At 39.4% G+C, this 14,798-nt stretch overlaps 1 protein-coding gene and 1 non-coding gene across 2 annotated transcripts; one reads left to right on the plus strand and one right to left on the minus strand.

The window, feature by feature from the left end:
* Positions 1 to 5,099: 5,099 nt before the first annotated feature.
* On the plus strand, positions 5,100 to 5,567 carry LOC128628596 (DNA damage-inducible transcript 4-like protein). The gene has a single exon (XM_053673415.1). The coding sequence runs from the start codon at positions 5,100 to 5,102 to the stop codon at positions 5,565 to 5,567; it is 468 nt and encodes a 155-aa protein (XP_053529390.1).
* Positions 5,568 to 10,673: 5,106 nt separating this feature from the next.
* LOC128628597 (U2 spliceosomal RNA) lies at positions 10,674 to 10,864 on the minus strand. The gene has a single exon (XR_008393025.1). It is a non-coding gene; the product is annotated as a U2 spliceosomal RNA (small nuclear RNA).
* Positions 10,865 to 14,798: the final 3,934 nt, after the last annotated feature.

Consider the following 14,798-nt stretch of genomic DNA (forward strand, 5'->3'; position numbering starts at 1 on the left):
ATAAATCATGACACCATAAACATCCTAGAGGATAACAGGCAGGAAAATCTCAGACACTCCACACAGCAACATCTCCACCCTCATTTCCCCTAAAGCAAGGAACGTAAAGTAAAAAATAAGGAAACAGGACCTCATCAAATTAAAAAGCTTCTGCATGGCTAAAGAAAACAGCATTAAAATAATCTTATTTTTTAAAAAGCAAGTATTGTGTTTAAAAACAGCAGTAAAAATGAAGTGTATGGCCTGTGGCCTAGTCCTACTAGGCTTGTGGATGACAAACTTCCATCTGCTTCTCATACACCACACTGCCTTTTATAGACTATGACAGAGTAGACCCAACATAGAAAGGCATTGTCACTGTGGATTTTGGGGGAAAGAAGCGAGAAGAAATGAGGGCCACATTTGGGGGGATCTTTGCATAATTCTTTCCTGTCACTGTACTTTGATCCCCAACTTCACAAGTTCTGACACCAGGATCACTTCCCTGCATGGAATGAGGGTGTGGACTAAGTTACAGGACAGATGACAGGTGTGCACCCATGTTCTCATCTTGTCTTGCCTCAGAATTCAACAACAAAAAGGGAACAGGCAGATGAGTAAGAGACTACTAGACTTTTTGATGAGAAATAATTCAGAGTTTCTCAAGAGAAATGGGATACCTCTGGGGGAGGAGGGGAACCAGACAGCTTTTCCCTCCCTCACACTTTATTACTTATTCCCTCAGTGACTGAGTGTTCCCAAGATGACTAGGTGAAATAGCCCATGTTCACATCACAGTGGTGGGAAAATGAAAAGTAATAAAATTCACCAATACATCTCATAAAGATCTAGTGTCCAAAATTTGTAAAGAATGTACAATACTGAACACCAAAATCAAGCAATCCAATTTAGAAACATTGATGAGGCACTTCCGCCAAGATGGAGGCATAGGTGGAGATGTGCTTTCTCACACAACCGAGTTTATAGACAACTAACTATTAGCAACAGAAAACACAGCCAGAACACAGACAATTGAACTTTTCGGAAGTCTGTTAACAACAAATTCTTCAGCCTGACCGGTAAGAGAGGCAAAACCAGCAGCTGGCAGAGCAGCCTAGCACAGGAAAACTCAGTCAGACTTACTCAGGCATGCAGAATTCAGGCGCAGGGTTGGACCTAGTGAGAGACCCAGCGAGTGACCTCGGGGAAACAGTGAGGGAGCAAGGATGCAGATTGACTGTGGTCGCACATTCGTGTGCAGATAGACAAGCGAGGGAGTGGGTAATTGGATGAGACCCAGCAGGTCCCCATAGCGAGCGGCAGCAGAGGGCATTTCCCTGCTCTGACCATGCCCCCACATACAGCATCACAAATCAGCGACCTGGGAGTCCAAGGCTCTGCTCCTCACACTTAACGGGTGCAAACAGATCAAAAATGGCTCAAGAAGATCTCAAAGCCCCAGAGCCTATAAATCTAAGTGATGAAGAAATAGCAAAACTCTCAGACGCAAAGTTTAATACACTGGTGATCAGGATCCTCACAGAACTGGTTGATTATAGCCAAAAATTAGAGAAACATATAAAGGCAAAACTAATTGAAATGAATAAAATTGCACAGGAAACTATTTTATTATTTCCTATACACTGTAACCATAAGAAGAGTTTTTCAGGGTTTTTTTAAAAGACACATTTATTCAACATCATGATAAGACTATTTTGAGCAATCAATAGCATGGGAAGAAGGATGGATAAAGAGAGAGAGGAAAGAGGAAAGAGAGGAGAGAGGAACAGGGAGGGGGAGAGAGGGAGAGGGGGAGAGAGAAAAGAAAGACTACAGTAAAAACCCTTTGTGGGAATGCTTTATACTTTCCACAGAACAGAAACTAAAATAACCTGTTATATAACTAGTCACAAATACAGTCCTGGTGTTTTTTGCCCATTCACATGAGTATTGTCTGAAATATGTCTTCTTTGTAGCAACTAGGCCCTGCCACCACTGTGCTTGGCTGAGTTCACAAATCTCTTGTGACCTGTACCTACCCCGTCACTTCTCTAGTTCTCCTCTCCTAAGCTTTCTTTCCAGCAGTAATTAAAACCTTCTGCCATGGCCACGGCTACTGCTGCAACCACCTTACTTCTCAGTTGTGGCCACTTCCAGCATGTTTTTTCTGAGGGACAGTGTTGTCTACAGAGTCATGTTCATCAAAGGTTGCAAAAGTGAAGCCTCTCTTTTTGCCACTGGCTCAGACAGTCATGATTTCAATCACTTCAACTTTCTCACACTGTTCAAAATCATCTCTAAGGTGAGGTCCTCCAGTGACTTGTTTAGTACCACCTACAAAAATCTTCCTCACTGTGTGAGGTGGACACACAGTCCTTGAGAATCTTCTATTGAGACACCCCTCTTTGGTTCCACAACTCTTCCACCCATCTTGTGTGGTCTTGCATTCATGGCTGCATCCACCCTCTCCACAATGGCATATGTGACAAACCCAAAGCCTCTGGAGGGCTGGAGTGTTTGGATCTCTTATCATCACACAGTCTGGGAGTGGTTAGCTCCTCAGACTCTCATCTGCTGTTTCAAAGCTCAAACCTTCAATAAATAAATTCCACAGCTCTTCTGGCCCTTGGGGGACTCTTCCTTAGATATGATGACTGCTGGATAGGGGACTTCAATGATGTTACTGAGCAGCATTGTGGGCATAAAGGAGTAATCTAATGGAAGTATCTCCACAAGAAGAGTTCTAACCATTTAGCAAACACTTCCAAATGTCACAGAATGATTGTAATTTTTCTCACTTAGTAGGACTCATTTGAAGTTTCAGTTTGAATGGTCATTTTTACCACCCCGTACTATTGGCCTGGATAGTAAGGATGTATTATTCAATGATATTATCAACAGCAAACATTTATCAAGAACATCCCAGTTCCTAACTAACCTACAAAAACCCACTAGGCCTGTTATTGAAGACTCAAGATAGATATACACTGGCCTGCTGCACTTCAGCTCTTCTATTATTTGCTTCCCAGATTCAATGCGCCATCTACACGTACAAATCTTTTCTGTTACTACTTCCAAGTTCTGCCCACATCCAGTGTCTTCATCTCAAAGGTGGGAAAAAAATCATGTTATCCAACCTTTGCAAAAAGGGGCTGGGGAATGTCTGACTGGCATGACCTGCATGGCATAGTTAATCCATCAAGAGCAACAGGGGCATTAAAACACAGTTCTGCTTCCAGTATACACAATGAGGCCTACTTCTGTAGTGGTAGGAAAACAGAACCTAAGTTAATTAGGTTTTATTTTCCACCCATATGATCACACAAAACTACTAGCAGAGAAAAAATATTCCGTATTTGCTGAGCCTCTCATTACTTGGATATTTTAAATCATCTGCATTCAGAGATGCAGATGATTTGTACACCAGTAGAATTTAATAAGAAATATTTAAACATTTCACACTTCAGTGTATCCTGGATGGGTTCCTGGGACAGAAAATGGACATTTGCAAGAAACGAAGAAAATGTGAGTTTACTATAGACTTCAGTTAATAATGCATCACTACTGGTTCATTAATTGTGACAAATGTCCCACACTAATGTAAAATAACAGGAAATTGACTATGAGGCACAAGAAAATTCACAACCTTCCTGTAAATCTAAAGCCATGGTAGCACAAAGATTTCTTTTAAAAGCTACTGTGCATACTCCTCACCTAACAGTGACATTTTATTAGCGATGGGATATAATGACATTTTTGAACCATAGGTACTGTATGTATTGATTTCTATTCCCTAGAGTAGTGATTTGTTATGTTCCGCAGAATCTATTAGAAAGGGAAGTGTGAAAGCCACTCTAGTCTAAAGGACAGTAAGGGGCATGATTTGAGGAATATTCCAATTCATAGTTCCTCAAAACACAGAACACTAGACTGAGGGTAAAACAAAACCTGCATTCTAATACTGAATTAGTAACCAACTATGTCAAACACTTCATTTCTTTAAGCCTGTTTTCTCATCTGCAAATAAGAGCACTCACGTATGTTTCAGCTTAAAGGTCACAGTCCAACTAGAAATTTTTCCCCAAAATGTTTCTTCTACTAAAAGTAAAATATGTCATTTAGATAACACACATTAGAATGCAATACTTTAATACAGGCCAAAAGAATTTGTCAGGATTTTTTCAGTCTCCTTGGCCTATTATCAACCAACTACTCAATTTTTTCAAGAGCATTTTGACATAAATAAAAGGTGTGTATTATATTCATATAACTCACTTATTTTTACATTTGAGGCTACACCACATTTATTTCACAAATATACAGGTACTGCGTACCTCCTTTGCTACCAAGAAGAAAACAATACAAAATATAGCTAATAAAAAGTATAATTTAAAAATACTTTCAAAATATGTTCCCAAGTTGTTTCTGCATTCATCTCTTTACCATTTCAATAACACTGTCAATGACAGAAAGCATGGAAAATGCACCAATGCAATAATATTAAATACACAAGGGAAAATTTTCAGCAACAGTTTTAAAACAAATAGTTGTTTAAGAAAGCTCTTTAACTGCCAAAAAGACCTTCTTTTTATTACTCTGAGTTTCATAAATCCAAAGACAAAATTAAACTGCAACAATAAGAAGACTAAATAGCAACTAGAAAATGCAGACTTTCCATGTTAAAATATGCTAATCTTCTAGCAGCCACTACTATAGATTCTTATTGGCCTTCCACAAATGACTAAGTGTGGTTAACAAAACTACCTACCATACATTATCATGTAATAATTGGTCCTTTCAAAATTATTTTTATACTTTCATATCTTCAATGTTAAAAAAATTCATCATGTTTAAATAAACCATGTCACCCATAAAACGAAAACTACCAATCAAATTAAAATGCAGTGGCAGTTCAGTTCAGCGGGTGCCAGGAGGGCCAGTGCTGAACAAATTGTGGATCACTGGTGGGGTCTGCAAGTCAGAGCGCTCCGGAGGGTGGAGGCTCCGAGGAGAGTGCCTGCCTCATTTTACCCCTCTTCATTGCTAGCGCATCGGCCTCAGAGAACTCCAGGCAGCATCCCAGGTCATTCTGTCCCGCAAAGGAAACAGAGCCATTGACCATGGTTGCAGCTGGCAGGTTGACCAGTAAGAACCCAGGCAGCATTTCAGAGTTGGTGGACCCTGGCTTTTACCTGAGTAGCCTGCTAAATGATTTTGACTACTGGGATTATGTTGTTCCTGAACCCAACCTCAGTGAGGTGATATTTGAGGAGACCACTTGCGAGAGTTTGGTTAAAATGATAGAGAACTGCCTGTCCCAATCAGAGCAAACCAAACTGGGTTGTTCAAAAGTCCTGGTCCCTGAGAAACTGACCCAGAGAATTGCTCAAGATGTCCTTTGCCTCTTCTCCACAGAGCCCTGCAGCCTGCAAGGCTGTGTTATGAACGTGATCATGGAAGTTGGAAATGTATGTATAAAGCTGGATAAGATAGTGTGTGAGTCGACTGTGGTGCCTACTTTTGAGCTGACGTTGTTTAAGCAGGAGAACTGCTCATGGACCAGCTTCAGGGACTTTTTCTTTAGTTGAAGTCGCTTCTCATCCAGCCTCAGATGAACCATGATCCTAAGCTCAGAATTTCTTGTTAAGAAAAAGAAGAGCGCTTTACTCCATGATTGGAACAACAGTCATTGAATGCTGAATGAAAACATTTAAAAAGGTCCTTTTATGATTGGGTAATAAAACTCTGCAGCTGCTCAGTTATGGTCATTGTAGTTTACTCTGCCTATTCTTAACAAGAAACCCCAAATCAAGTTCATCTTCTGTATTTAGTCTCAGCAATCTGTTATTTTGTGGCTTTTGAGAAATGACTCCAGTGTCTGCATTCTATCACCTTTTTTTCTTTACCAAATGGAATGGCTTGGAATAAAGAAGGGAAAGGAGCAATGCACTTTAGATTTGTATTTGACTCCACAAAATTTTCCATGTAGTCTAGCTAATGCACTAGTAAACCAACTTTGCTTAGTTTTATTTTTATATAGCTATTTGTAAGTTTTTCAGATTGATCCCATCAATCACAATGAGTTATGCTTAGTCCATCAAAACTTCCAGAAGCCCAAACCACCAATTTCCTGCCTCTATTTTAATTTGAAGAGTTCTTTTACAAGAGGATAGAATTAAGTGAGTGAGCATCATTAAAACTAAACCCCATGCAAGAGTGAATAGAAATGTCACCAGGAGAACAGAATGCTTCACCGTTTTCTTGTATTCCCTCTGCTCTTCTGTTCTAAAGAGGTGGCAAAATCTTGAGCTGCCATTTGAGCAACCTCAATATTGTTTTAAATAACTTTATGGTATAATACAAGCTCAGTTTTTCTAATTCTCAAGTATTGAATGATATCTTTAAACTAGAAAAAAATGGAAAATGTTGAGCTGTTATTTTACTTAGAGTTGATTACTATTCCATTACGTGAATGCATGTGGGAATAGAACATGAGTTCTCAGATCTCGTCACTTTCTGATTATCTAGCCTCTTTTCACTAATCTCAGATGAACCTTCTGACTACTCAGTGATATCCCTAGCCTCTCCAAAGATCTCTCAGGCATCTCTCCTTTACCAAAATCTTCAAAGGAGATAGCTGCAGACCACCATTTTTCTCTATTAAGAAAAAAAGGTGGGGTAGCAATTCTCATATCGGACAAAATAGACTTAAAAAAAAAAGGGCCGTAAAGAGAGATCCAGAAGGTCACTTCATTATACTCAAGGGAAGAATACACCAAGAAGACATTAACATTGTAAACATATATGCACCAAACATAGGAGCACCCAAATATATCAAAAAAATCTTGGAGGACTTCAAGAAAGATATTGACAGCAACACAATTATAGTAGGGGATTTTAATACCCCACTATCAAAATGAAAAGATCTTCCAAACAAAATGTCAACAAAGATATTGCAGCATTAAACAGCATCCTAGATGAAATGGACTTAACTGGTATATATAGAGCCCTTCATGCCAAAGAAGCTAAATACACATTCTTTTCAAATGCACATGGAACATTTTCAAAGATAGACCACATGATAGGACACAAAACGAGCCTCAATAAATTCAAGAAAACTGAAATCATACCAAGCATCTTCTCTGACCACAAGAAACTACAATTGGAAACCAACCCCAAAGAAAAAAACCCAAAAGCACACAAAATCATGGAAACTGAACAGTATGCTATTAAACAACGATGGGTCAAGAATGCAATTAGGGAAGAAATCAAAACGTTTCTGGAAACAAATGAAAACGACTCACAACAACTCAAAACCTATGGGACACAGTGAAGGCACTCCTGAGAGGGAAGTTTATAGCAATACAGGCTTACCTAAAGAAGATAGAAACATTTCAAACAAACAACCTAACCCTATGCCTGCAAGAACTCGAGGAACAACAACAAAGACAGTATACAGCAAGCAAAAGGAAGGAAATAACAAAGATTAGAGCAGAATTAAATGACATAAAAACTAAAAGCACAATTCTAAGCATCAGTGAATCCAGGAGTTGGTTCTTTGAGAAGATAAACAAAATAGACAAGCCTTTAAGTAGGCTCATCAAGAAAAGAAGAGAGAAGACACAAATAAACACAATCAGAAATGAAAGAGAGATTACAACTGATACCACAGAAATAGAAGGGATTGTAAGAAATAACTATGAAGAACTGTATGCCAAAACGTTTGAAAACCTAGAAGAAATGGATACATTTCTAGAAAAATACAATCTTCCAAAACTCACTGAAAAAGAAGCAGAAAATATAAACACACCAATAACAGCAAAAGAAATTGAAGCAGTAATAAAAAAAAACTCCCGTCACACAAAAGCCCTGACCAGATGGTTTCACAGGAGAATTCTACAAAGCATTTGAGGAAGAGCTAACCCCTATTCTCCACGGACTATTCCAAAAAATCCAGAAGAATGGAAAACTCCCAAATTCTTTTTATGAAGCGAAGATCACCTTAATGCCAAAACCAGATAGAGACATAACAAAGAAAACTTCAGGCCAATATCGCTGATGAACATAGATGCTAAAATCCTCAACAAAATATTGGCAAATCACATCCAACAATATATCCAAAAGATCATACACCATGACCAAGTGGGATTCATCCCAGGGATGCAAGGATGGTTCAATATTCAAAAATCAGTAAATGTAATACATCACATAAATAAAAGCAAAGGCAAAAATCACATGATCATATCAATAGATGCAGAAAAAGCTTTTGATAAGGTACAACACCCATTTATGATAAAAACACTCAGCAAAATGGGAATACAGGGAGCATTTCTCAAAATAATAAAGGCCATATATGAGAGACCTACAGCCAATATCATACTCAATGGGAAAAAAAATAAAAGCTTTTCCACTAAGATCAGGAACAAGACAAGGATGTCCACTTTCACCACTTCTATTCAATATAGTATTGGAAGTTTTAGCCACAGCAATCAGGCAAGAAAAGGAAATAAAAGGCATCCAAATAGGAAAGGAGGAAGCAAAATTGTCACTATTTGCAGATGACATGATAGTGTACATGGAAAATCCTATAGACTCTACCCCAAAACTGCTCGAACTAATTAATGAATTTGGCAAAACCGCAGGATACAAAGTCAATATTCAGAAATCAAAGGCATTGTGGTATACCAACAATGAATCAGCAGAAGCAGTAATCAAGAAAAAAATTTCTTTTGATATAGCAAAAAAAGAATTAAATAAAATATCTGGAAATAAACCTAACAAAGGAGGTAAAAGACCTGTATGCAGTAAACTACACAGCCCTGAAGAAAGAAATCAAGGAAGACACAAACAAATGGAAACATATACCTTTTCCATGGACTGGAAGAATTAACATCATCAAAATATCCATACTACCCAAAGCAATATACAGATTCAATGCAATACCTATTAAAGTACCAATGGCGTATTTCACAGACATAGAACAACACTTCAAAAATTTATATGGAACCATAAACGAGCCGGTATATGAGAAAGAACAAAGTAGGAGGGATCATAATACCTGATACCAAACTGTATTACAAGGCCACTGTAATCAAAACAGCCTGTTACTGGCATAAAAACAAGCACATAGACCAACGGAATAGAACAGAGAGCCCAGAAATCAACCCAACTCTCTACAGTCAATTAATATTTGACAAAGGGGGCAGTAACATAAAATGGAGTAAAGATAGCCTCTTCAACAAATGGTGTTGGGAGAACTGGACAGCTACGTGCAAAAAAAAAAAAAGAAACTTGAACAAAAACATACACCATACACCAAAATAAATTCAAGGTGGATAAAAGACTTAAATATAAGACTTGAAACCATTAAAGTCCTAGAGGAGAACATTGGCAAGAAAATCTCAGATATTTCACACAGCAAGATTTTTACTGATATGTCCCCCTAGAGCAAGGAATATAAAGGAAAGAGTAAACAAATGGGATCTCATCAAAATAAAGAGCTTCTGAGTGGCTGAAGAAAACAGTATTAAATTAAAAGTCAACCAACTGTTTGAGAAAATATATTTGCCAATGACACCTCAGACAAGGCTTTAATCTCCAAAATATACAAAGAACTTACACGACTCCACTCCAAGAAGACAACCAACCCAATTAAAAAATGGGAAAAGGACTTGAACAAACACTTCTCCGAGGAGGACACACAGAACATTCAGAGACACCTGAAGAGATGCTCAATATCGCTAGCTATCAGAGAGTTGCAAATTAAAACCACAATGAGATACCACTTTACACCAGTCAGGATGGCTATCATAAACAAAGCAACAAACAACAAATGTTGGAGAGGTTGTGGGGAAAAGGGGTCCTTAGTTCACTGTTGGTGGAATTGCAGACTGGTACAACCATTATGGAAAACAGTATGGAATTTTCTCAGAAAAATAAAAATCATCCTGCCTTTTGACCCAGCAATTCCACTGCTAGGATTATATCCTAAGAATCCTAAAACATCAATTTCAAAGAACCTATGCACCCCAATGTTCATAGCAGCACAATTTACAATAGCCAAGAGTTGGAAGCAACCTAGGTGCCCATCACCTAGGGCATAAATGAATGGATCAAAAATTGTACATATACACAATGGAATTCTATGCAGCAGAGCAAAAGAAGGAACTACTACCCTTTGCAACAACATGGATGAAACTGGAAAGCATTATGCTGAGTGAAATAGGCCAGGTGTTGAAAGACAAACACCATATGATCTTACGTTCAACAGGATGCTAAACAACAAAACAAACAAGCAAGCAGAAAAAAAAAACAAAGACACTGAAATAGAGAACAAGGGGACAGTGACCAGAGGGGAGAGGGAAGAGAAGTTAAGGGGGAGGGATTTGGAGGAACAAATAGGAAGGACACAGGGATGAGAACTAAGGGGGGTGGAAATGGGAGGGAGGTGGGGAGCATTGGTTGGGGGAGGCTGGGATGGGAGAAATAGACAAAAAACTGTACTTGAAAAATAACTAAATAAAAAATTTTTAAAAACTTAAAATGCAGCATTTTATTACTTTATTTTCAATCATCTACAGGTACTAAGTACAATTCTTAAAAGGTAATGGCTTCATCATAAGCACACCGGATTTCAAACATCAAGTGCAGTAATTGAAGTTGTAACACTGAAAGGTCACTATTTTGTGTCCCTCAAAGGGTGCACCACTTCCATAAGTACCACTATACCAGGTCGATGCTTGGAGTGGATGAAGCAAGATCCTATTCCACCTGCCAGCTCCAAAATTCCATTTAAGATAACATCCTCAAAGAGAGAATGTGTCAGGTATTAAACTGATAATAACAGATACTACACTTGATATCAGCCAAAAGGAAGAGAAGTGATGAAAGGGTCACTTTTTGAATAAGTCTTGCTTCATTAGTTGCTCTCACTCAAAGTATACTGAAGGGTTTCCCCCAGGCTAATATCACTGAAAGGCTTACTACCTTTGACACCTGAAAATAATAAAGATGAGATTTAAGACAACTATTCATTAAAAGGTACATAGACTGTATTCTTAGGTATTACCTTAAAACTACCAATCACAATAAACTGAAGGCTTCCATTTTGGCACATAATTTGAAATTTATTTTTATTATGCAATGAGAACATGAAACATTAAACCACACTGTTCTATAACCTGGTTTCCAAAGTTCATCTGTATTAATTTTTTAAGGTAGAAGATATTACCATTTTTAACTTAACATTTTTTAAATGATCAAATTTCTAAAACCTCATCATTAAAACTTACTTTCAAAGTCTGTGCTCATAGTGTTAGGCCTGGAATTAGATAAAAGTAGCCAAGAGGAACCCAAAGCAGGCTCCAGACTGTCTCAGCAAGGAAGATAGAAAGTACAGAAGTACAAAGAGTGCTGAACAAGATAAACCACCTTGTGCATGACCTTGTCCTTGCAGAAAAGTATTCATTGTTGCAAGCAGAGAACACAGCCATGTGTGTTCTCTTGAGAGAGCCAACTGCTAACAGCTATGTCTGCTTCTGTATTTGCTTTTTTCCTCACCCCAATAAAAACCCTAGGCTGTAAGCGCCAGGTGTGACTCTCATCTGCAGCCATTTTGGCACCGTGTCTCCACACACCCCAATAGCTCACCCCTGTGCAGGTAAAACTTTGAAACTTTGGCCAATAAATTTTCATCTTAAACTCCTGAAAGCTTCCGACCATTTTTTGCTCGCATTGGTGGATGCTACAATAGCAAACTAAACACGGTATACAGGAGTTGAGCAGCTTCTCTCAGCAAACAGTTCTTCAGTTCACCTTCATTTTCTTCTGACCTTTTATTTTCTTTGCAATGCAGTTTTCCTCTTAGTGAAAAGAGATAATACGCACCACATCAAGTAAGAACGGTCAGCTTTCCGTAATTACAAAGAGCAACAGTCCTCTTCCCCTTAGTCCTCTCCTCCTCTACCCACATCCAGGAGAGTCCAGGGGAAGCCGATCCCCCTCCACTCCCCGCAGGATGCTGGGTAACAGGGCAACTCCTGGACTGTCTGAGGTGCAGACCCCCCACCTTGGGCCTCTCCACCTCCCTCCCGCACCACATTCTGCCTAAGATTCCCACAGGCACCCGCAGGACCCTGCATGTGCGCCTGGGCCTGGGTCAGCCGGGCCCAGGATGACCAGCATGGCACGGCTGAGCTGTGAGCAGGAACACCAACGATCACCCTGGATAGTGGGGCCCCACACTCCCTGCTCCAGGGCTTTTCTCCACCAGGAGGCTGGCAGCGGAGAAGCCGCACTCCGGCTTCACGGACGTGGTCAGCACCAGTGGCCAGGAGCAGATGGAGGGGCAAAGCCCTGTCCAGGTGGGAAATTGAGCAGCCTGGCCCCAGAACCGACCTGTGGAGACTGCCATCTTCTCCTGCTCTGGAGGCAGCCATCTTCCTGGCCTGTGACTTCATGCATCATTTCCAGAACTGGCCCAGCTGCCTGCCCTGCAGCTTCTGTTCTGGCCTAAGGGCAGTGGGGCTTCAGGCAGGTGGGGAAGAAGCTACTGAGCTCTTATACCATATGGGCAGCTTTCCAATTCTGAGATGACCTCAAAATAAGACATTAAACAAAGAGTTTATTGAGAGACCAAGTTGAATCAATCACCATAATGTAAAGCAGAGACAAACAAAATACCTTTAAGAAACCATGTACAATGGGGCTGCTTATGCCAAGACAGCATGGCTTGAGAGGTGCTGGAAGGGAGCGGGTTTCCAAACTCCTATTTTGTTTAAATATACCCAGTATTTGCCATGTATAATACACCCTGTATTGCTCACATTTTTAGGGGAACATAAGGTTGTGCAGTATACACAAGTAGCACCTGAATTACCTTGTATCTGTTCTTGTGTGTTCTACTATTCATTCCATGAAATTTTTGTACCATAGTATGTTCCAAAATAAATGCCAATTTTTAAAAATAAAACAAAAACATCTAAATATAAACAAATATTTAAATTTAAAAATTAGGAGGATTTCCCCCCTGACAGTTGGGCCAACATGGGGGTGCATGTTATTCACAGCAAAATGTGATGTGTATTAAACATCTTATTAAGAAGGTAGAAAGGAAGAAAATATTACCATTTTGCCACAGCATGGATGCACCTTGCAGTCATTATTAGTGAATTAAATCAGGGAACAAATACCATAGGATTGTGCTCATGTGGAATGCAATGACCAAAATAAAAACAAACTGGTACATATAGAGACAGCTGTCAGAGGGGAGGAAAGTTTGGGTGCTCCATGAAAAACATGAAGGGGTTAAGCAAAAAAAAAAATTCATAGATATAGATAACAGTATAGTGATTAACAGTATAGAAGGAAAGCAGGTGAGAGAGTTAGAAGATAAATGGGAAATAAATGGTGATGGACAGACTTGATTTGGGATAGTGAACACATAATGAAGTATACAGGAGGTGTATCATAGAATTGTGCACTTGAAACTTATATACCAGTAACTATTTTTGAATTTTAATTTTTTTACCCTCACCTGAGGGCACTTTTCATTGCTTCTCATGTAGGGGAAATGGAAAGAGACAAACATCAATGAGAAAGAGAAACATCAATTGCTGCCTCCTGCACATGTTTGGACCGGGGATCCTTGGTTCATGATTAGGGATCAAACCCACACCCTAGGTATATGCCCTGACCAGTAATCAAATCTACAACCTTTCAGTTACAGGATAATGGTCCAACCAACCAAGCCACACAGTCTAGGGGCATTGGGAGTGGTGCTCAGTCCACAGAGGCCTGCCTAGCCGCCAATCTGCCATGGTTGAGAATCAGTCTATCAAGACATCATCTGCTTGGGGAGGAAAGGTGGCCAATCTCTCAGAGGAGAAGGGTGTTGAGCCTGTTTTTCAGTGGGCTTTTATTGGGTTCGATCTGCATAGGAATACAGGGTATATAAGTAAACTCAATAATCATTATCAGGCAGTGATCATCAAACGTTCAAAGAACGATGAGGGTTTATTCTGAGTCAGGGCCAGATAGCCAAAGTGACAAAAAACTATAAGAAACAAATTTTATGCTTGGATCCTTATCTTTTAAATTGAGGATATTAGCAAATCATGTTCCTCAAGATTTTATTCATGGTTTCCTAGTCTTAATCATTCTGGGGAACCCGTTCTTTTCAGCACTGGGCTATGCCCACCTCTGCATTGTTTTGGGCTTAAGTCTAGTGGGGGATGAAGGCAGCCAAGAGATTAGGAGGCTTCTTACAAACAGAATGAGGACTCAGGCAATGTCAAAACAAGGGGTGAGGGTCCGTCACCCTGTTGTTCTATTGCCGCGGTCCAGCCGCAGCGGGTCAGGGGGTCCCACAGGTGAGGGTAGGCGTCGGCGCTGGGTAACAGACGACAACACGCCTCAAAGGACAGTGAAGCTCTGTTCCGTTTATTGAAAGTACAAGCAGGTTTTTATAATTTTCATTTCAGGTAGTGATTAATATTTGCAGTATAACATGATCATTTAAGCAGAAAAAATCAACACAAAGGCAATCAGTAAAAGTACAAAAGTTCTCATAGATTCAGTTAAAAATTATTTTAACTAGGAGAGCCATTAATCAGACAGTTAAAAATATCTTATTGTATACCAAAGTTTCTCAGAATTTGGTATAGGGTATAAGGATACGCTAGACTGAGTAGAGAAAATAGGAGATTTATTATGAAGCCCTCGTGATGTCTAACTTAGCTATCTACCTTTTTTTTTTGCTTAAAATGTTTTTTCAGTGTACCATAAATTCTGACTCCCTAGTGACTGTTCAGTTTGTAATA

The sequence above is a fragment of the Artibeus jamaicensis genome, unplaced genomic scaffold (assembly GCF_021234435.1).
Source record: "Artibeus jamaicensis isolate MK-2021 breed Jamaican fruit bat unplaced genomic scaffold, CSHL_Jam_final contig_852, whole genome shotgun sequence".
Lineage (NCBI taxonomy): Eukaryota > Metazoa > Chordata > Mammalia > Chiroptera > Phyllostomidae > Artibeus > Artibeus jamaicensis.

Excerpts from the sequence above, each read along its gene's own strand:
- LOC128628596 (XM_053673415.1), top strand. The coding sequence starts at position 5,100 with ATGGTTGCAGCTGGCAGGTTGACCAGTAAGAACCCAGGCAGCATTTCA.